This window comes from Vanellus vanellus (genome assembly GCF_965231255.1).
Source record: "Vanellus vanellus genome assembly, chromosome: 20".
Classification (NCBI taxonomy): Eukaryota; Metazoa; Chordata; class Aves; order Charadriiformes; family Charadriidae; genus Vanellus; species Vanellus vanellus.
The window spans coordinates 7,708,459-7,730,953 of NC_138925.1; the positions used below are offsets into that span (position 1 = coordinate 7,708,459).

Here is a 22,495-nt window from a genome sequence, read left to right on the forward strand (position 1 = left end):
TATGACATGTTAATTTCAAGCTCCATTTGAAACAGTGGAAGAAAAAAAATAATAAATCAATACTGTCTGAATGAAAGAGCCCAAGCTTATTGGGAGATAAATATTGTTTTTCCAAGTGTCTAAAAGTGCTTACAAAATATACCTCAAAACAAGGGATTAAAAAAAAAAAAAAGCTTAACTAATTCAAGTAGGGAACAAAGATCTCTCCTCTGATCTTTTATCAGGTCACGACACTCAGCCACAAGCCGCGTTTGATGAGCGAGGTCCCAGAGTCCAGGACTCCTCACACGGTCACGAGGAAGCAGGAGACAGCTCGGACGCGTGGGTCTCGCACAGGGTGGGAGATGCGACAGCTCTGCCCCATTCCTACGGCCAAACCAGGTCCCAGGCTTTGGGAAACGATGAAACCCGCTCTCCTTTCAGCTGCCTCCGTTGTAAATTCCAGGGACCCATCCCTTCTTTCGATCTGAGGTCAGGCATAGATGTGTTTTGGAGAACCAAGTAAAGCATCGCAGATTTCAATCTAGTGAATCAACAGAACGCTGGAAATACCCAACTTGCTGATTACAAACCAGACCTGTCCGAAGGAGCAAAATTCATCTTAGCTCCCTGTCAAATGTTGGGAGACTGGAAAGAAGCTGAACAGGATGAAATTGCATTAGTCGGGCTCCAAGTAGTCTGTTATATCTACCATTGTGAATACTCTTCCTTCCTTTTTTTTTTTTTTTTCCCCCCTTCTCTCCCACGCACCAAATTTCATCCTTCGCAAGCCTTCATGCTTGTTTGGGGGTCCTGAACCGCCCAGGGCAGCTAGGGAAGTGCCAAAAGCTGAGTGTACGTGAGGAAGACAAGGAGGGAGGAGGTTCTAGGTCCCAGAGGCAGCTGCAGGCTGGGCCACGCTCCCGCACCCTCTGTCGGAGGAGGGAAGGACAGGGCAGGAGCAGCTCTGCTGCAGCATGAACAGGAGTAAGGTTTGAGCAAACTCACCCATCCCAGAAACGGATGTCTGCTCCCATCCTGCTGCTTGCGTTTGACAACTGTAAGGAGTGGATAGATAGGCTGACCCTTCCCAGACTCTCTTCACGTCCCACTGGGGGCACCCACACCACCAAAATGCTACACGAAGTAAAAAAGAATATCCCATCGGAGGGACTGGCAGCTGTGCCACAAAGTGCTTCATTCACCGCTAGTGACCTGCGGAGGTTTCTGCAGGGCTGCAGGTGCTTCTTTGTGTGGCAGGCACTGCCACCATCGCAGAGGAGCCTGGCTTGGCTCAAGCCAGCCCCCGCACCTCCAGGAACCCAGCGTGCAGCAGCAGTGCCACGACAAGACGCCCAGCATTAGATGGGGAAGCTCCAAGCCCAGCAGGACAGTCACAGCTCAAAGCCACGGAACAGACAGCTCTACAGGGTTCTACTCTGAGTCACTGGGAAGGGTCTGCACCAGGGAGAGCATCCAGTCCTTCATGTACACACACGCACACACACACTGGTCATTTCTGGTGGTGCTCACGGTTAGCTATCCCCCTTACGCTACCCCAGAGGACAAGCAGGCCAGCTTCCTCTCCACCTTACTCTGACGGGAGCAAAGGATGGTTTAAAGAAACACTACCGGGCAAAATATTTTATGAAGACAGATTCCTTTGTATTAGCAATCAGTCGAGTAAGTCCAGGCACCGGTTCAGGCAACCCTCCGCTGCCCAGGGAGTTTAAAAAAAAAACAAAACAAAAAAACAAAAAACAAAAAACAAACAAACAAAAACAAAAAAAACCCAACCAAACAAACAAACAAAAACCCTCCAGCTTGGGAGGGGATAGGGAAAACAAGAAGGTGGAGAACACAGTAAGTCAAGAAGTGCTTCTAAGAGAAGCGGCAGGATAAAATCGTTCCTACAGTCTGAGGGCACTTCCATGCTATTGACCGGAGAGGCAGCAATGGCCCCACACACGTAGATGTAACGCACATCTGCAAGCGCCCTGCTCAGTGCCTGTGAAGACAGTTATCTCCTCCTGCCTTTGTCTCTTCTGGGCAGTGTTTAATACAGGAGCCAGTTCCCGGGAGGAGTTCCCGTCCCCTCATTCCTAGCGTATTCCATTTTCCTTCAGCATCTTTCAGTAGTAGTCATCCTTCTTGCCGTCAGCTCCCTGTATGCCTGCACGGTCCTTCTGGTCTTGGACAAGCTCCAGGTCATCATTGTCATCCACCTCACCTCCATGATCCTCCTGGGTGCAGAGGGAACAGCCAGGAAGGAAAAAAAATTAAAAAAAAAAAAAAATCAGCAAGGTGTGGAAAAGGAGACCATGCTGCTTCCGAGTATAGCTGTCTACCATACCAGCCCAGCTTGGGAAACTCAGGAAACCAGGGAAGAATCCATCTTTGCCAGGGACCTTTCGGTGTCATTAGCAAGCCACTTAGCCAAGACACAGAGGTAAGAAGCCTGTGTTGCCACGATCAGCCTGTTCATTTTAAGCATATTTAATATCCTGGCATTACAATGCAATTTTAACCCCCTCAGCCTGTTGCCAGTGCTGCAGGAGTAGAAGAAAATACCCTACGCCCACCACGTTTAGAACGGTGTAACAAATCCCACCCATGAGGTGCAGCAGCCAGCGCGGCCTCCGCGGGTGCCTTCAGGTCCAACCGTGCAGCGCACAAGCCGGGGTTCCGCACACAGGGCAAGGACAGCCCCGACAGGACTGTGCTCTGCCCACCCCTTACTTCCCCACCCCCATCATCCCCAGCAGGCGGCCCAGACCCTCGATTCCTCCGCAATCGCGTCGGAACTGCGGGAAAAGGCAGCGCGCTCACAAAGGGTGAGGGGAGGATGAACAAAACTGGGAGAGGATCCTTCATTTCTATCTACGTGAGCCAGAAGGCACCAGGGTGATCCTCTCTAGTACTCATGCTCTCAATCTTTGGTGGCCTCCAATCTTTCTCCTAGAGGAATGCCAACTCCTCACTGACTACAGTAGTCCTGAGGCTCTGAGACACAGCAATTATACCCGTTTTCAGCCAAACAGAGGAGCAGTTGCTTCCCGGCGACTGTGGCCCAACCAAGGCGCCACCTCCCACAATTACCTCCGGAGTGGGAGGTCACATTCTTCTGCCACCCATACTTTTGTTCCACTTGCTGGCTGCAACCCAATGACCCCCCTCAAAGCACAGGTGTAGATCTCCCCAGGTCTTCCACAGGCACAGGCTAGACCCAGTAGGACCTGCGCAGCGGCAGACTACAGAGCTCCCAGGGAATTTCTCACCATGGGAATAAACCCCGGGCGAGGCTCGGAGAGGCACACATTGATCTCGCCGAACTGCGCCGGCACGGCTTGTAATTCAGCCCAGCTGCTGCTTGGTAAGCGTCTCACAGCTCAAGGGCTGCAGATTGACGCGGAAAGAAGTGAGGAGGGGAGACAGAGCAGAAAGGGTACTCTGAGCACCTGCAAAAGGGAGCAGAGGTAAGTGGGCTCCAGGTTTGCTCTGGAGACCCACCTCATGGAGCAGGCAGAGACACAACTGAAGTCAGTGCTCACATCTGGTTTCCTAAAAGCCGAGTCAGCCTCGGCTCCCGGCTACCGACACCCCCAGGTGACAGCCACGCCAGAGAGAGAAAGAGGAAGAACCTTGGTGTCGTACAATTTCTTGCTCCTGATCTTCTTGATAGTCATCCATTGGGTCTTCCCTGGGCTTGGCAGGTCTGCCAGCGTCCTGAAAAATACAGAAAGTCAGACGCCGTTGACAGTGCCCCAACCTACTTCCATTCCCTGCCAGGGATACAGCCCTCGCGTTACAGCCCCCGCGTTACAGCCCCAGGACTGGGAGACAGGGCTACAGATCAGGGAGCAGCAGAGAGACAATGAGGCAACCCCAACTCCATTTGTGCTTTCTCCATCCAGTCTCTCTTCCCACCTGCTGGCAGCACCTGCCCAGCTCCTTCCACTAGGGAGGGAGAAGCCTCTCCTGCAGCAGGAAGGTCCCAGGGCCAGGGACCTTACACATGCTGCTGGTGTGTCAAGTCCCAGGACTGCAGGGAACCTACACGTGACATGGGGTAGAGCTTCAGGAGCACAGCACAGCCCCATCTGGACGTCAGGTATTTATGTGAGGGTTGTCAGGCGTTGGAACAGGCTGCCCCGGGTAGCGGTGGAGGCACTGTCCCTGGGGGGATTTAAAAGACATGTAGATGTAGTGCTGAGGGACATGGTTTAGGGGTAACTTGGCAGCGCTGGGTTAACGGTTGGACTCTATGATCTTGAAGGTCTCTTCCAACCATAATGATTCTATGATTTTATGTCACTAATTCTTTCCACATTTTCACCAGTCTTAAGGAGGAGATGTTGCTCTCTTTCTGGTTTGATTTCATTGGCCTGGAACATTTTATTTTTTTTATTTTTTTTTATTAAAACCTCACTATTAAATCATGATTGTAGAGCCTGACAGATAAAAGACTTCTTTTTAAAACAAGCAACGCTCAGCTGCTGGTCAAAACAAGCCAACGCTTCCCTGATGCAGAGCCTGGCTTCAGCCGGCAAGAAGCACTTGGCAAAATAAATGGATTCCATCTGCAAGCAGGCAAACGCGGAGGCAGAGCTCTCGCGTGTTGTCGCTGCTGCCAAGAGCCTGCTGCGTGCCCACCCCAGGAACAGCCATGGCTGCACCCACCACAGCCCGTATTATCGTCTCTGGTTGTGGTCTTTCAGGTGCTTGAAAAGACACAGCGCCTCCGCAGTAATAGCTGTGGAGTGAACCATCTCCTCTGCGGGGTCTCTCCAGCCACACGGGTGCTGCAAGAGCCAGGGTTGGCTTCAACAAGCAGAGAGGACAGGGCCAGAACAAGTCCTGGTACTGACCGACCCACCGATTCTCACTCAGAAGGAGGTTCCTCCTGCCTGCTATATCCTTGCAGTGGGATTATGGATCCATCAAGGAACACGATGCTTTCCTTTGAGGCCTTAAGCTCTCTGCCTCCCCCCATTCATAGCTGGGGATCTCTCCCTGGTTGCCCTCATGTCAGTCACCTTCAGTGGCTTCTCCTTAGACTCTTCTTTCACGCTGGGCTCCTTGAACTTCTCCAAACCTCCCACCTTCTCTTCAAAGTCAGGTCTCTCCAGCTCAGCTTCCTCAAATTCATCCTCACCTTGGTTATTGGGATCCTGGGCTGGATCTGCAGCATCATCTGGCATCTGGGCAAGAAAAGCCTCTTGTGAATCCCAGGCAGGATATCCCCTTGGGAGACAGAAGGCTTGCTGCCTTCACCGGCAAGCACGAAGTGCTGGCTTGTAGCACTTCAGTTGCCACCTCTCTCCAAGCATGTTAATGGTCCTAAAACCAAAAACCCCCAGTCTTCGTTATCCCTCTGAATCCCTCCAGAACCAAGAAGTTTGGAGTTGCATGTCATGGAAACTTCTGGGAAAGGACTGACTTAAATGGGACAGCTGGATTCTCGTGCAGAGACAGGGCTGCATCCAGATAACAGCAGTACTTACCATCGGTTCCTGGACAACAGCGTCTTTCTGAGAATGCAAGTTCTCCTCTCTCTCAATCACTCCTGCATCTGCCAGGAAAAAGGGACAGTTGTCAGCGTACTCGCTCAGAAGTCAGCGCCACCAGTGAAGATTCCCACTGTTGGGGAGCAGCTGTATTAACCCCATGCCAAGCAGGGATTTGTCTCGACCCGCCTGCAGCTTGAGGCAGACAACCCTCGCTGTCTGTTTTCACAGGAACGCGTCTTCAGTGCCGTTCGCGGGAGTTCAGGGCACAGCAGCGCTGTGCTCCTACAGCGGCCCCAACTGCCTCCTGGTCCCCCAGGCTGGGGCAGAGGCACGTGCTGAAGCACGCCCAGACCTTACCGAGATACACAGATGGTACAAAGGCAACAAACAGCTCCCAATCTGTACTAAGATACACCTTTCCCTCGTGCCACTGCGAAGCCTGGGCAGCACCTGCAGCAGCACCCCAGCCACGCAGCCGGTCAGACCCCCTCCGGGGGCCAAACCGCACCAGGGCAGGTCAGCATCTCCGTGCCACCTTCCCCTTCGTCGGCACCCAGCGGCTGACAAGAACACGAGGCAGGCTTCCCCGTCAGGGACGGGGACAGTCAGGGCAGGAGGAGAGCACAAATGAGAGAAAAACACCCCAGCCTTTTAAAAATATAGCCTTTGCTCTCAACTGAGCAACAGCCCAGTCCTCCCCCCAAACTGGATGTGGCTCTGACGTGTCCCAGCTCTGGCACCCACCACTGTCTGCCATCACCACGGGCTGAGTGCTTCTCCCCAAAACACGACGGCAGCCTGCGAGACAGCAGCGTTCCCAACCGGACCGCAGCACGGCCAGGGCAGTCGGGTCATTATTTTGGTTGTTAATTCCAATTAAGGCACAGAGGTCAAAGGCTACTGGTCCTCACGCTCCCTTACACCTGCCACGAGGCCTTTTCTTTTCAGGGTACAATTCACTTTGAAGTGAACCAATTAGTTCAGTCCCTCTAATGGGACTTGCTGAAAATCAGGTCAGCAAAACATGAAACAGCAGCTCAACATAGCTGTGGGATACCAAACCTCCTCTCCAAACGGGCATCGGTGCGCACGTTAGCTGGTACCTGACCGTTGCTGTCCTGGAAAGGAGGACTTCACCTGCACCGAGTGAACCGAGCCAATAGCCTGGGAGGAGATCGCCCACCTCAGGCGATTTCAGCCTTTTGGTCCAAGATTCGGTCAGAACCACTGACCTTCATCTCTGCCCCATGACATCCCTCCTCTGTTCCAAATCCAGAGCCAAAAATCTACTGTCAAGAAACCAGGCTGAGACCATCTGTAGAACGTTCAATAGGATGCAAGCCAGCGTTTCAGATGAGGTCCTCCCAGGAGTCTCGGCTCCCCGCTTCCCTGCCCTACTGCGTTCAGAACCACAGGGAAAAAAAAAAAAAAAAAAAAAAAAAGAGCTACATGAAAACCCACCTACTCAGTCATTCTACCTCAGCCCAGCAATGACAGAATTGGCATTAGTCACATCTACATTTCAGTGCCTCTTTTTGACAAAGATAACAAACTAACTTCCAGATCTTCCAGGTTATTTCCACATGTTGAAAAGAAATTGGTGGTGGAGCCCGTGTGCAGCAGACAGATGTGTTCACAGTGGTCACACCGTGTATCTCAGCCCCTTGAGCACAGCGGAGCACCTCTGCACAGGCTCAGGCTGGACACCGCAGCTCAAAAGCCCATTTTAGCTCTCCACTGTAATACTTCTTTGACGTCTTCTTTATTTGCTTCCAAAGGAAGTTCGTAGGTTCCCTCTCGCGGACATACAGCCACACTTAAGTCAACCTTCCCTTTGTTACTGGACCTATGGAAGCGCTCCATGCTCCGACCCACCCACTGTAATTTTCTGAGAGCTCTGGTCATTGTACAGCTGTTTTCTGTTGTTTCGCACAACACAAATGGTCATTTAATTGTTCCCTCGTTTTGCCGCTGAAGTGTGACTGCCATTACAGGCCAACGGATAACCCTCGCCTGGAAACGGAAGCAAAGAAAGGATTCTGCCCTCACCTGCCTAATCTGGATTATTCCTTAGTTGGTTTCACAGTGTGATGATGAACTTTACACCAAGTCAAACGTTTCTCCCAACCTGTTATTAACCGAGTTGAGTCAATGCACAGCGGTCTGAACAGATCCGGATCAGAAGACTGAGGAAGTCTAACACGCTGTTCTAAGAGCTGGCCTCCCATCGCCCAAATGCACTTATTTCCCAGACTTTGAAATAGCTGTAGATGTTCTGTTGGCTGACTGACAAATATAACTAGCTGCCCTTGAATTTATTTGCTTTTAGCCCCTTAAGGACAGTTGGGAAATTTTCTGCCCTGAGTTAGAAAACCCACTTCTGAGAAAACAAACAAACAAAAAAAAACAAAACAAAAAAACCAACACACCAATCCCCCCCAAAAAAGAATTAAATCAATTCCTATGGGAGACCAAGATTAAGCCTCGCAAAAAAAAAAAAAAACAAAACCACAGTGACATTTTCCCCATCATTGCCATAGGAAAGAAAGAAAAATGGACTTAATTTACACAGATTTTGAGTCCGCTACCTGACACAGGACAACAAGCAACAAAAATGGAAAACTGTCCAGGCTTTTCATTTGACCAAGGACAATAAAAGCACAAGAATTTTTCAAGAGTTGTGATGTTTAACACAAGCAGAAAGCTCTTCTCGCTCCCCACCTTGATTAGCAGTAAATTAGTACAGTACAGCACAGGATTAGGGAAACCATACCCATTTCGAGTTCCTCATCATCCATCTTTCCCCTCTCGCCTTCCTGATCCGCTGTTTGATGCTCTTCCCCTCTCCTCTCGCCGGGCGGCCGTGAGCTGCCCCTCTGCATCTCTTGCCCGGGCTTGGCGTCCAAACGAAGGCTCTTCGGGTAACCGCGCGCTTGCTTTCCATCCCCCTGGGCGCTCACTTTGTTAACGATGTCTTTCCAGCTGCAAGCAGGGACAAAACCAAACCAGGATCCCCCTGCCTCAGTGTATCAAGAGAGATTTCATAATGCTATTTCATAAGGGCAAGCAGAGGAAGGAAAAAAAAAAAAAAACCACACAAAAAACCACACCCAACCTCCAACACATGCAGAAGTTTGTCATAATTTAACTTTTTGGTAAAACCATCAGTTGCATTAGTTACTGCAATATCTGCTTGAAACAGAACATTTAATAAGCCACATAAGTACAAAACAAGTTATTCTTTATAAACACAATTTATCGTAGAACTGCTTTAATATTATTCATATGATAAAATAATGTGCCCACATGGCAATAAGCTCCAATTCTAGAGATACTGACTCATGTCTCACACGTACCCGAATACATAAATCTAAATTTTTCAAGAAAATATCGAAAATGTAAATCCTCTTTATTGTTCCAACTTAATTTAAAATGAAGATGCTACTGAAGTAAAACTGTAGAGTTTTGGCCTATAAGGAGAAAAAAAATCCTTCAAAATCAACAGAAAAGCCGCAACACAAAATTGACAGTTTCCCTTGTCCGATTATTTTTTTTTTTAAAGCTACGAGCTGTTTACAAAGCTTTGCAACTGGGATGGATACTTTAACCAGCATCTGTTTATAAAACTCTTCCATCACCTGCATCCCTTCCCTGTAGAAACCCAAACAGTGCAAGCAGAACTAGCTGAAAGCAAACAGTCGCTTATTGTTTTGATTTTTATATTTTTTTAGTTGAAGGTGGGAAAAAGTGTTTCCTTGCTTCCTTCAGTGAGGGAAGCCACGTTCCAGTATGATTTACTGCTTTTCCTACCACCACTCTCCAAATGCTTTCATCCATCTCCTGACCTGAAAAAAAAAAAATCAATTATTCATACACAGCTCTATCTGCGAGAGGTCAGGCGAACCCTTTCAGGCGGCCACAGTCAGGAATTCCCTCCTCTGTAACGGTTCCACCTCAAACACACTTCTCCTGATGTCTCCATCAATATCTATGCCTGCTTCCTTCCGAACACAAGTGCCTCTGAGGGACGGGTACCTCATATCGAGGTATACGCCAAATGCAACACGTTTTTCACTAACGCTTCTCCTCCTGCAGCGACAGCACGTGGACACCCAACCAGAGGCTCAGCGGCAGAGTAGTTGGCGTAACGCTGTTCCACTGCATGGAAACGAATGGGAGGTCAGAGAAGGAACGGAGTAGCTTCATATTGGCTCCAGTGAAGCCTCGAAAAGCCCAGAAGGCAGGGCTGCCTCACAAGGAAGGGTTTATTCCCAGACGTCCTGGCTCGGGAACACCTTCAGAAACCAAGAAGGGTAAAGGAAGGGATGAAATCTCAGTAATAGGCACTCTCAAAAGTGACCGACACCAAAACTTTTAACCTGAGTAAGTTCGCACCGGTTTCAAGCAGGATTACCGCTCGGTCCAGCCCGCCCTGCTACCTGAGCCAGCCGAGATGGAAAAGTCTACTTGAGACATTTAAGTTTAACTGCTGAGAAAGGCCAAGGAGCCTCAGCTGTGGCAGCTTTTTAAGCCAGCATACTACCACCACACAAAACTTTCCGTAAGAAAAAGCAAACCCAGCCTACGGCTCACATTTCCCCCATTATAAAACCGTCAAAATGCAAATTGGCCATCAAGAGCTCATCTGGAATCTGCTGGTCTCAGCCACCCGATGCAAGAGCTCCTGGCACTGGATATATGGCCTCTTTTGTACTCTGCTGCAGTCTGATATTGTTCTTGGCGTTGACACCTTCTGGAGAAAGTTGGTTCCTGCACTCCTTATCACAAGTCTCGTGCAGTGCAAATAACGGCCTCCAGCTGCTCCCTAATTTCTTGATGATAGATCCAGGAAAAGAAAAGCACACCAAACATACCGTGATCTCTGTCCTTGCAGAAATCGTTTGCCGAACAAATCCGATATTTGCATTTTCTGTTTCCCAGAGCGGCGTTCGTACCCTCCCCGGGCTCTGCGTAGCTGAGGAACGGCCACTCTGCCATCGCAACTTCAACCCTCACCTTCCCTTACACCCACACAACTCCCGCCCCGTAAAAAGACAGAATATCCTCTGTGCGGGTGTTGTCTATCCAAGCAGTACGGGGAGGCCATCGCCCTTTAAAGAAATATGCAAAGCACAATCTCGGACCCGGGAAGACTGCAGGTTAAGGGAACCAACAAAAAGAGCAGAGAAGGATGGGAAGGACCGGGCTGAATTTAGAATGAAATCCAGAAGCCTCCTCCACCGACAAAACAGAAATTAAATCTCGTTTGCTCCAATAAACTGAGCAGATGTGACCTGGACACACACAGGGGATAAATAAGTTAAACAAGGAAGCACCATTTTCAGAGTCGGGTTTTGGATTACGGCCAGACTTTGATGAATTGCAGCCTCAGAAAGCCATTTTCTTCCTTTTGCAAAACTGACTGGTCTTCTGTGGGCGCCGCCAAGACAGTGAACAGTTTCTCCTGCGCGTGAGGCTCACGAGGAGCGGCTGAGGGACCCGGGGGGGTTCAGCCTGCAGAAGAGGAGGCTGAGGGGAGACCTTCTCGCTCTCTACAGCTCCCTGAAAGGACGGGGTAGCAATGGGGGGGGGGTGGGGGTGGGGGTGTGTCGCTCTCTTCTCCCAAGGAAGAAGACAAGAGGAAACGGCCTTAGGTTGTGCCAGGGGAAGTTTAGGATGGATGTTAGGAAAAAGTTCTTCACAGAAATGGTTGTCGTGCAGTGGAACAGGCTGCCCAGGGAATTGGTAGAATCGCCATCCCTGGAGGTGTTTAACAGATGGGCAGACGTGGTGCTGAGGGACGTGGTTTAGGGGTGGGTTGGGCAGTTCTAGGTTAATTGTTGCACTCTAACATCTTAAAGGTCTTTTCCCAGCTAAATGATTCTATGTACATCACCCGGTACAACAGGATCCTGGTCCCTGACCAGACTCCCAGGTACCACAGCAATACAGGGAACATACTATAGGGATTATCCATTCTGTTACCCGCACGGAACAGGTCAGTTCATGTGGTCCTCTGAACCTCCGCCCTTTCCACGGGACTCCCCTCCCCAGAGCTCTCCTCTCCCGTTCACCCCAAGAACAGGTCTGGGGAACACATTGTGCTGAGGATGTCTGATACGAGCAACAGCCCCAAGTTGCGGGCAATCGTAATACCAAGGTTTCAGCTAAGCTCGGAAGATTATACCAGTTCCAAGTCTTTTATTGTAAACCCTGATCCTTGTATTGATATGGTTGAATTGGTTTGACTTCTCCAGATGAAGCTGAAGTTTATACCAACTACATCTCAAGTGCAGGCGTGCAGGAACATAGACAGGACAAAAGCCCGTCTATGGGCTCTGGTTGTGTCCCTATTTCTGGCATAAACTATTGCTCTAAACTGTTTTACCCCATTCTGGATAAACCCCCTAATTTCGGGATCACAGGTCTCAGACCTGTCTAACTTTCCATGTTCTAATCAGGCTCCGTGAAGGAGAACCCCTAGCGTACCTCACAAGCGCACTGGCAACAGGAACCCAAGCTCTGTTCCCCAGGAAGAAAGAAAACACGGAAGAGAGAACACAGAGTTCGGGAAATTGTCTTTGCCCTAGAAGAAAAACCAAGAAAAAACTCTGGTACCTAATGGGGCTGGTTGCCTGCTGCTTCCAGATTACCATATAACCTTGGAGATGAGAAGCTTTCAGATCTTCAAGGTCTGCTTGTTCCTGCAGAGCTTGGCAGATTACTGATTAATTAGTGGAAAAAATGAGCAAGTTGCAGCTCTGATATACAACTCAGTGTCTCATTTATAGAAACTGAATTAATTTTGAGCCACCCTTGCTGCTGCAGACAGGTCACTTCCATCGTGCGGAATTTCTTCCGTTTGCTAAACAAAACAGGATATTTAAGTCACCGTTACTAAAAGGTGGGAGATTTCTTGAAGGCAGTTCAGACGCCCATCCCACCCTCTCCTCTGGCCAGTGGGAAATCCACGCTGACCCGATCTGGCTCAGCAGTAACTCCTCTCTCTCCCTCCTCCCCACAAACACTTCACCAAGCAGTTCAGACACCAAGGCAGCCTCCTACAGACCACACACCAATAACATAACAGCCTTTTTTTTTTTTTTTTTTTTTGCCAGCACAACATCGCCTGCAACACGACGAGTCTTCTGCTTCAGCTGAGACAGAGACCTGGCAGCAACATTCCCTTACAAGAATTAGAGGACAGTGGAACCAATAACCAACACTTTCTTCAACCATCTTTCAAGTGGAAACCACAATAAAGCCAAGAAAAGAGAGCAGGGACAAGCCTGTAGGGTACCTTTCAGCCCGAGCGGGGAGAGGAGGAGGGACCTTTGTGTCACCAACCTTTGCATTTGCACCTGTGTGTTCCCTGGGGGGTGGTGGCTGTCGGGCACTTGGGGTTTTTCCGCTGCGGAGGGTGGTCTCCGATCAGACAGGGACAGCCCAGCAGCCTGGCTTTCCTCATTGCTTTTCACCTGAATGCGCATCACCATCTTTAGATCCTGCAGAGAAGACACACGCGTGCACTCAGGTATACACAAGCTCCTAAATACCGCAGGTCTCCCTTGCGTTGGGGCAGGCTTACGGGCCAGAAAAATTCTTTTTCAAAGAACAACAGATTCAGAAGTGCTCCGTAACAAATTTACGGCCCCGTCCGGCCAGCCTGCGGTAAGAGAGGTCCTTCTCCTTTCACACAGCCAAGAGGGAGTAACCTGCACCCTGCGTGACCCAGGCTCGCCTTGGGTAGGTGAAGCTCCAAGAAAAGAAGAACAAAACCATCTCTAAAAACCCCACGCGTTGCCATTATAAGAGTTACTGAAATTATAGTCTAACCACACTGCAATTATTGTCTTTTAAAAAAAAAAAAAAAAAAAAAAAAAAAAAGATATTTGCTTTCCGTAAGCTCACTCTCAGCCACCCCAGGAGGCGGGGGAGCTGCTTTTATGATTTACTCCTCGCAGAGCCGGCAGGATCCAGAAGAAGAACCCCAGACCGCTAAACCACAAACTCTTAAGAGCGCGCAGGAGTCTGAACCCTGAGGCCGGGACAGTTTCCACATCAGGGGAGTGGAATGCACACATGCATGTCGTTACAAATACCATAGTTTTGAGCTTCAAAAGCCAGGGCTATGCAAACCAGGCAGCAAGCGCGAAGAACTCACTGGGTTCCCGTTTGGGAGGCTGTTCATGGTCCGGGTGAATCGGATGACGTGGCCATCCCCGCGTCTGGCTGGCCAGGCCGGCACAGCCCCCGGCAGCGAGTTGGCATCTTGCAGTGGGGCCGGATGGGTAAAGAGCACGTGTGCCTGTGGCCTCGGGCCACCGTTACTGTACGAGTTGTGGCCCTGCAGCAGAGGGACATCTGCCTGCTTCTGAACCCCAGAGACTTGCGACGCCAGCGGGTTCCCAACAGGGCGATTCTCCGGATTGACTGGAAATGCCTGCGAGGAAGAAAAGGACAAGAGCTAGCTCTGAAGGCACGGGCTCGGTTCCCTCCGGTTCGAAGCCCCACGCTGCGGACCCACAGACGCCCTGCAGAGCTCTCCTCCCTGGGCTTTCCTGGGAGCACCACACCTTCTGCCCGGGCAGCTGCAGCGGGCTGGCGGCGGGCACCACGGGCTGCTCCTTCGGCACCTGCAACGGCTGCTGCCCCTTCCCAGCTCCTCCTCCTTTGAAACTCGGCATCTTCTGGAGGGCTTCCTTGAGCTGCCTGAACTCTTCCATCTGGGCCTGGGGGGGATGAGAAGAGTACAGAGAAACACACGCAGCGACCGGGTTAAACAACAGCTCGCTGAGAACAGCCGCTCTTCTATGGGCAGTCGTTCAGCGCAGACACACTACTAAAAAAGACATATATTTTATACATATGAAAGGCTGGAGTTAATCCCCAACCATTAATGACAAGCCCCAGCTAGTCTTCAGCTTCACCTCCAGATTTCTCTGGATATTCTTTATTTCCCCTTTGCCGGTCTTGCGTCTTGTTTTATTGCATACTTTCCCCCTGGAAGCGCCGACACACGATGCTGATTCTTTGCCCAATGCTATTTAGTGCACAAACCATTGACATAACTCCTGTCTTCGCACAAGAATCGAGTCCTGGGTCTTCTCAGTCGTGACTCCCTCTCCTCCTGTGCCTCACACACACGTACCTTCGGGTCAGCTTTTTTTTCTCTTCCCGCAGAGGCATTTCTCCATGGACATGCTCATCTCAGCGGGGCTGATGATAATTGGCATAATCCTACTCAACAATTCAATTTACTTTGCAAGACAAATGAAAATTGATTCTCTTGGACCGTTAAAAAAAAAATAAATAAATAAGTACACCACCTTTCTCTCTCCTGCTGCTTATTTCTTCCCTCTCCAACCCTGAGAAGTAGGGCTTGAAAAAGCTACTCGGGAAAAGCTCCTCACTCCTGCCCCAGTTATTTATAGGAAAGTGAGGGGAGAGAGCTTTCCATATGCTTGCCAGGGTACCTGGAAAGGGACCAAATTAGGGACGGGGCAGAGTAGGAAAGCTTCCAAGCAGCAAGGAAAGTTTAAGCAGGAAATTAATTTCTGAGCAGGCTCTGTTGATTTCGGTTCTTCCCCCTGAAATTTGACCTTAAAATTAATATTTAAAAAAAAAAAAACCAACCAACCAAAAACACAAAACAAAGCCCAACAAAACCTCTCAGCAAAGCTAACATAAAAGGAATGAGGAAAGGAAAAGGAAGCCAAGAGCAGTTCCCGGGCTCTAGCCCCTGGGAGACGGCTCCCAGGCAGAACAAGCCAGATGGAGGCAGAACTCGTCCCCATCGAAAGCCTGTTAAGGTGGGTCAGCCCAGAGGGAAGGAAGCTTTAGACCAGCCTTAAGGCAGACTCCCACGGGCTGCCTGCGCCCGTCACAGCCAGCGGTGCCTCATCCTCCCTGGCAGACAACCGGCGTGAGAGCTACCGCAGCCCGGGCTTGCGAAACTCGTTAGAATCCCTGGAAAATGAACACGTTGCCGCGGATGCAAATTATTCCTCTAAACTTTCACCTGCCAGCAGGGAGTGACATCAACAAGAGGACACTCAGTGCAAATCGAGAGAACCGCAGTGCTGATGAAGCAGCCGGGAGTCTTTGCGGGTGTCTGCTCCACCATATGGCATCTCGCCCCACCGAAGGCAAATGCCATTCCATTCTCCTCAGCGTTATGAAACCCTGATCAGACACTAGAGAGGACTGATCAGAAAACTGAACAGAAAACTTTAAGATTTATCACTAGGCTCATCATCCAAAGTATTTTCTGAAATCGCTGGGACCAACCGCGGCCACTTCCGTAAGAGCCAGAAATAGCAGCCGGGCAGATGGCTGGAGCACAACCGCGTTACACGACTGCCTCGTGCATCCCGAGCAGGGAGCTGAGCCGGGTCTCCCACACCAGGGCAAATCCTTTTAAATTTTGCTCGCTCTTAATTTTGGCAAGAAACAACAGCGAGCCATTTCTCGCAAACTACTTTTCCCACCGGTCACAACACAGAAGGGGCCAAAAGTTAAAACTGGCGGCACAGAAGCCGCCACCATGTTTTCCAGTCTGCAAGCGCTTGGACATTGTAGCCTCAGCCATCTCTAGCCAAGGTGTTTGGGTTTTTTTTTCCGCGCTGTTCAGAGTATGGGCTAGTTTGCGCACTTGAACTGCTGACGGCTTTCCCCAGCCCAGCAGCGTCAGTCGAACGGCGATTTAAGGGCACTCTGCGGAAGAGCAATACGTGGTGCGCCAGATGCAAACGCACTCAGCACTCACCCAGCGAGACAAGAGTAGAAATACATAACGACAAGCAGGGGACCTTCGATCAATGGCTATTGATCCGAGTTGTCGATGAGAGAGGCCCGTGTGACGGGAGCCGACTGGGTCTCAATGTTGCTCGAGAATAAGCTACAGAGCAGTGACATCTGCAGCGGCTTTGAAATTTTGGTCAGGAAGCCTGAAAAACGAAGGCTGAGATGCATTTTGATAGCAGGAGGAGTGAACTCAGGCTCGCCAGGGCGCTGGAGAAGCTTTTAATCATATGCTGTTTCAATTCCTGGTATGGACTTGCTGGACTGACCCCTTCGGAGACTACAAGTCCTTGTCTAGTTTCCAGCAAGCACGCTGCCGGCAGGACCAGTGCCGAGTCCCAGCAGCCTGCCCCAGCCATGCGGAGGAGCAGGGTGAAAGGCAGGTCGGTGGTAAGTCACAATTATGAAGGTGGGCAAGTCAAACACACTGATGGACCACCTGAGACCCCACAAACCACATCTGACGTGAGCTGCGAAGCGACGGCAGCCTGCAGTGTCAGTAACCCGTGCTTCCCGCCTGGAGCAACCGCTCGTCGGCGAGGTCTGCAATGCCCCGGAGCCACTTAGTCCCTGCTATTTTGCAGGGCAGAACTCGAGAGCGATCTTGTCCAAGTCAAAATCCACACGCCCACACACCTCTAGTTCGAGTTCAGCCTCCAGTTCGGGGGGAGAATCAGCTGTCAACAGCATCTAACCACAACTAGCTCCCTGCTTCTGGGCTTATCCCATAATCCAAGGGAGTGCTTGACAGAAAGCTGTTAATTAACAACAGAAAAGCCTAATTCAGGCTGCAATGTGATTTTTAAAGCGTACTTACAAAGCTGCTTGTGTCTTGGCTCCGTACAAGAGCCTCAGACAGACACTGTAGAGACAATAAGTCCTCCCACTTCTCCCAGCGTACCGGGCCTTCTCTCCTCTCCCAAGTCATCTGGGAGCTCCTCCCAGCTTCAGCTGGGTGAGCAGAATTCCAGGAGGTCAGGGCTTCCAGTGCGCTGAAGAGGCTCACGCCATCTCCATTGCATGAGCGCAACACCAGATCAACAAAGCTTTTGGGGTTTTCTTCCTGTAGAAGAATGCTTTTCTGCCTCTCTACTCTTAAGCCAACACCACTCGCACGTCTGCCCCGGCCTCCAAAAGCATCACTCCAACACTTATTACTGAACACTAACTTCTTTTTTACATAGCTTTTTCCAAATTTGTTTTATAGGTCTCCCTCTCTACTGAGGCTTCACAGGAAGATGCAGAAGGGGACCTTTTTGCCAGGGTTGTCGCGTGCCTATTTGCCGTCTCAGCAAGCTAGGCAAGGCACCTCTGCGATTAATTTTATAGGCATAAACAGAAACGATTCATCATCACGTAGGGCGGAAGCATTTGAGACAGGAGTAAGTGACAGGAGGCATTCCAGGGCTGGGAATACGCTGGTTCATCCTCACTTGACCCACAGTGACTCGTGTAGCATACCTGTGTTTTCAGCGACTGGGACAGATTCCAGGCTGGAGACTTTTACTTGTACAGAATGCATCTGTACTCCCAGCGCTGCTGGAGGCAACTCATCACGCTGGAATACAGTGGATAGCTAGGTTTGTTATTGAGGGAATATTTGATGGTGCGCCCAGACCTCCATGGAAGGTTGTCCCATGTGGCCACAAACACCCCCTTGTGATTACCTGGGCGTTAAGGAGCTGAGAGTGAACTTCCTGGTGGGCCTTCCGAAGCAGCTTGCTCTCTTCTCTGAGTTTAAAGACTGTATCTGCAAGAGAAGAAGGAATTTGCTTAAGGGAGCTATTTTTGCAAGTGTAGTAGCTCTCTTCCTTACCATAAATTCCTCTTGCCCTCATAGATCTCTCCAAGCCCAGGAATTACAGCGACACGCGAGGTAGGGATGAGCCAAAAACCATGACAAACCTGAATCATCATTCCTTTCAGCGCTCGGAGTCCTGCCCATCCAAGAACCTCCTCCTCTCCAGGGTGTCTCTGCCAACTGTTGCTACGAAGGTCAGGCTCTGGCTGTGCTTGCTATCAGAATAAGGTATTTATGTCTTCATTTCCCTCACCCACTGCAGCCGAGTACGTGGGAGAGCAGTGAGCGGCGGCCACTGCCCCCGCCTGCCGTAACTGGAAGGGTTGAGAAACCGCTACAAGAGACATCTGTCAGGTCTCCTGAACCCACAGCAGATCCAACAAGGAGGTTCCCTCCGACTGCACAGAGAAGCTGCCTCTTGAAAGGGCGGTACAAACAAAAAACCCACAACCCACTTAGAGAAAGCAATCACAGGACAACTCGGTCCTCAGTTCGGCACACTTCTTCCTACGCTGTTAGGCAGCAAGCTTGTGCCTTGCAGCCCCCAGGCTGGGCTCCTTCCAAGCTCTTGGCACGCTCCGAAGTGCTTCAGTGACAAGACACACAACGCACTTAACGTTTCACTGCCTTGAATGTAACGGTGTACCCTCCAACACGAAGAAAGACTGTGTCAAAAAACGTCAGCCTTACTTTGGATCCTGAAGGTCTCTTAAAACATCACTCGAACTTCATGCACTGGGATTTCTTTGCAAACACAGTTGCACCTGCCAGCACGAGAATGGGAATTTGTCCCATAACAGGATGGTCGCTTTTATGTAGGGTGAATTGCATGCAAGATTTCAGCTCAAGATTATAGATATTGCTGATTACAGCGGTACATCCTTTCTCTACAACATTCATCCCCGGGACAAGACGTTTTGCCGTTGAGGCTGGGCGCCGCGTTCTTGCCTTGCGGTGAAGGTTGACATCAAACAGAGAACAGAAGGCTCTGTCTTCCCTGCAGCCAGGAGGAAATGTGGGATTGTGTCCTATGGGACTACAGCTAGAACAGCTTTAACCGAGTTGCCTTGTGTGCACACAGCGCTGAAAGCGCGCACAGCTGGGGGTGGTGGCCGGGAGCAGGGAATGAGGGACATGTTTTTAGGCAGGTAGTCCAGGCTAGAGGACAGCTAGCACACGACTGCTACGGCAAAGACCTCCGACTGCAACACAGACATTCCCCCAGGCCTTCAAGAGAACCAAAGGCATCTCAAGTGTGGGAGAGACACGTCCAAAAGAATCCCGCAGTTTCACTGAGCCAACCCCTCAGTCACATCTAGGTGTTCAAACACATTCAGAAACTGGAAATCAAAACCTTCATGCCATTGTACGTCCTTGCTCTACCACCAGCACAGCAGACGTGAAATCCTGGTCTCAATGACCTCATCAGGAGTTTTACCCCCGGTGTCAACAGGAAGAAAGTTAGAGCTGTAACTACAGAGTCCTTATTTCCAACAGAAGCTCAAAGATCAAACCTATCCCTCTGCCTTCAGAGAAGATCGTGCCAATGTGTGATGACAAAAAAATGGAGAGTAGAGAATTAGTGGGGGGAGCACAGCAGAGGACAGGCTGTGCTGGGGGTGTGAAATGCAGCACAAATAGACTGCAGTTCCTATAAAGCAGAGGAGAAAATAGTTCGTAATGCAGCAGGAGAGGTCCAGAAGCAGAGGGAGGAGGCAGACAGGATTAAGCAGGCCCCAGTTAACAAGACCGGGAAGCTTCAGCTATCTCAGCATATACTCATAACCCACTAACCAGCATTCAAAAACCAATTCCAGAAGCAGGGATTTTCAGGAACAGGGCACAGGTACCTCAACAGCACCAGAACCATTGGGTGACAGGGCACAGTTGCATCGTCCCCAGATCCCAGCATCTTCTGCACGTAGCTGGCTACATCACCAACCTGAGAGCTGCCCCCAAGCTGTAAACCCACCAGGACCACCACGAAGAGCTTCCAAACCCAGCTCCACCTGCTCAAGCGACCTCTCGTATTTCCCAGTGGGCTTCTGCTTTCCCCCAGCATCCCTGGGGTGAGGGTTTCATTTTCACAATTGAATCTAGCGAAAATGCCTCCGTTCCGTGCTAACATCCCTGAGCAATGCCTATGCTCAGACACCTCTTCTGATCTCTGTTACGCTCACTGAGAGAGGCACGTCTTCCAACACGTGTCTCCTGAGGGCACATCATATATAGAAAGTACTGGAGGAACATAAGGAAAGAAAATGAGGCATTAGCAATGCTACCGGCTCGCTGTCTTTGCCACCTCTCCCGAGACCGTCCTGCTCTTTTATACGGCACGGTTCCCAATCCTTAAGGGAAGATTTACTAGCCAGCTTTCAGCTTAAAGCACAGGAGAGAGATGGTACCAAGTGAAGAGCAGCCTGGGCAAATGGACAGAGAATATTAACATCACAGCCCTAAGCCGACCTTCCTGACCGGCTGCCCTCTTTGAATTGTTTTTCTGACCATTATTCTCCTTCCTCTGCCAGAATTCGCTTTCTTACTTCATCGGGAGCTGCATATTTCAAGAAGAGACAAGACACAATCAAATATTTAGGTTTTGCTTGCTTGTGCTCAGTTCCCCCCTTCTAACCCAGGGGTGCTCACCAGATACTAGCGCTTTGTGGATCGGAGAAAAAAAACAAAACAAAACAAAACACACAAACAAAACATCAGCAGATTTCACTCTCCCAGACATAATCTAAGTAAGAACAGATGTGAACCTTAAAACCCCCCACAATCTAATTAAACAGCAGACTAAATAGAAACTACTCTTTGGGAATTAAAGGGATGAGCAGTCTCTGCAATACTTGTGCTATTAAATGCATTTTATAGACCTACACCATTAATTACATAAAGTACGTTTCATTTGCTCCCAAGCTTAAATGTTAGAATGTACAGGATTCTAGTAGTATAGAAACTGCTTTCCATTGTCAAAAGTGTACAGAGAAGTGGAAAACATATATTGAAATAGACGAGACACGTAAGTGTCACAATGCTCCACCTCTGCCACGAAAAGCATCTCTGCTAACTTAGCCCCACTCACCCACCAGCGAAAGGAGAGGGTAAGGCACTGTTATCTGATGGGTGAACCTGTTGTTCCTGCCCCAACCTGGCAACACAGGCATGTACCTCTGCCTCAGCCTCACACCTTTTACTTTTGGATTGCCTTATCCATTTTGAGTGTGACCTCCCTGGGACACGGACTGTGTCACAATCTGAATACAACCAGCATCTGGCACAATAACTTGTTATTACAAATGGTTCTATACAAATCCTATGCAAATAAGGTAAGTAGCAGGAAGATTAACCAGCTGGCAAGAATCATGGAATCATCTAGGTTGGAAGGGACCTTGAAGATCATCAAGTCCAACCATCAACCTAACACTGCCAAAACAACCACTAAGCCATGTCCCTAAGTCAATTAGGCTTTTAAAATAACACCATGGAAGTGCTGGTGTTGACAGCAGCTGGGGATGCCCCCAGCAGTGTAACAGTGCAGGGGTCTCTGAACCCCAGGGGACTCAAAGTATGGTTAAACTCAAGGTCATGCAGTCTCCCATGGGGCTATTAAAAAAAAAAAAAAAAAAGCAAGCTCCTCTCCTCTGGGACCCTACACTGCATTCGTCAGCCCAAGCAGCCAGAGGCTTTTGTGGTCTGTATTCCTACACAAAAACACCACCTGTGAACCCCCAATGGCTTCCCTCGCATGGGGAAGCTGCTTGATGGCCTTCTTGCACCTCTCACCTCCCCTCGATGCAGCCCCAGGACGCCCGGCCAGTTTTAATCCTGCCCTTGTTCCTGCACCACCACCCCGCAGGAGGACAATGCTCCAGTTGAGGTACAGAAGGGCTGAAGTGCTGCACACTCATACAGAACCATTCCTATAGCTTCTGCAGACCTTTTGGGGGCCTGTAGAAGAAACGCTGTCCTCTCCTCAGCTCAGTTCTTCAGTCCTGCGGTTTTCTCAGCTCTCCATCACACTCACCCTGCAAGTTTGCGACTTCACTGTCCTTCTCCTGCTGCAGCTGGGCATATTTCTGGCTGTGGGTCTCCAGTGTCTTACGATGTTCCAGTTTCAAGCTGTTGTGCTGCAGCTGCAGGTCGAGCAGCTGCTTCTTGACATCTTCATGCTGGTTCTGAATATGAAAAGAAGTGACAAAGAGTCAGCACAAGCAGAAGTGTAATTTAGCTGCTGCCAAGTGCTACTCGAGCGCCTCCGTTTAATAAGTTGCTTGGGGAGGCAGAAGAGATGTTCGTTCCTCCAGTAAGATAGCTAGAAATCCCAGATAAAATAACATATTCTTTGTGTTCGGTGGTTCAGGAGGGATGTGAAATGCCAATTAAACTCTGCTTTGTGAAG

The 22,495-nt window shown here is 49.9% G+C and overlaps 1 protein-coding gene across 1 annotated transcript in view; it reads right to left on the bottom strand.

Moving 5' to 3' along the window:
• Window positions 1-1,207: 1,207 nt before the first annotated feature.
• The window catches only part of LOC309679913 (uncharacterized protein), a 37,646-nt gene continuing 16,358 nt past the window's right edge, over window positions 1,208-22,495 (bottom strand). The window contains exons 5-14 of the mRNA XM_082493369.1: window positions 22,121-22,271; window positions 17,960-18,042; window positions 14,066-14,221; window positions 13,654-13,932; window positions 12,837-12,994; window positions 8,263-8,471; window positions 5,484-5,551; window positions 5,016-5,180; window positions 3,634-3,705; window positions 1,208-2,222 (exon numbers count right to left, since the gene is read on the bottom strand). Of these exons, the coding sequence (XP_082349495.1) occupies window positions 2,112-2,222; window positions 3,634-3,705; window positions 5,016-5,180; window positions 5,484-5,551; window positions 8,263-8,471; window positions 12,837-12,994; window positions 13,654-13,932; window positions 14,066-14,221; window positions 17,960-18,042; window positions 22,121-22,271 (1,452 nt within the window). The 3' untranslated portion in view covers window positions 1,208-2,111. The remainder of the gene's footprint in view (window positions 2,223-3,633; window positions 3,706-5,015; window positions 5,181-5,483; window positions 5,552-8,262; window positions 8,472-12,836; window positions 12,995-13,653; window positions 13,933-14,065; window positions 14,222-17,959; window positions 18,043-22,120; window positions 22,272-22,495) is intronic.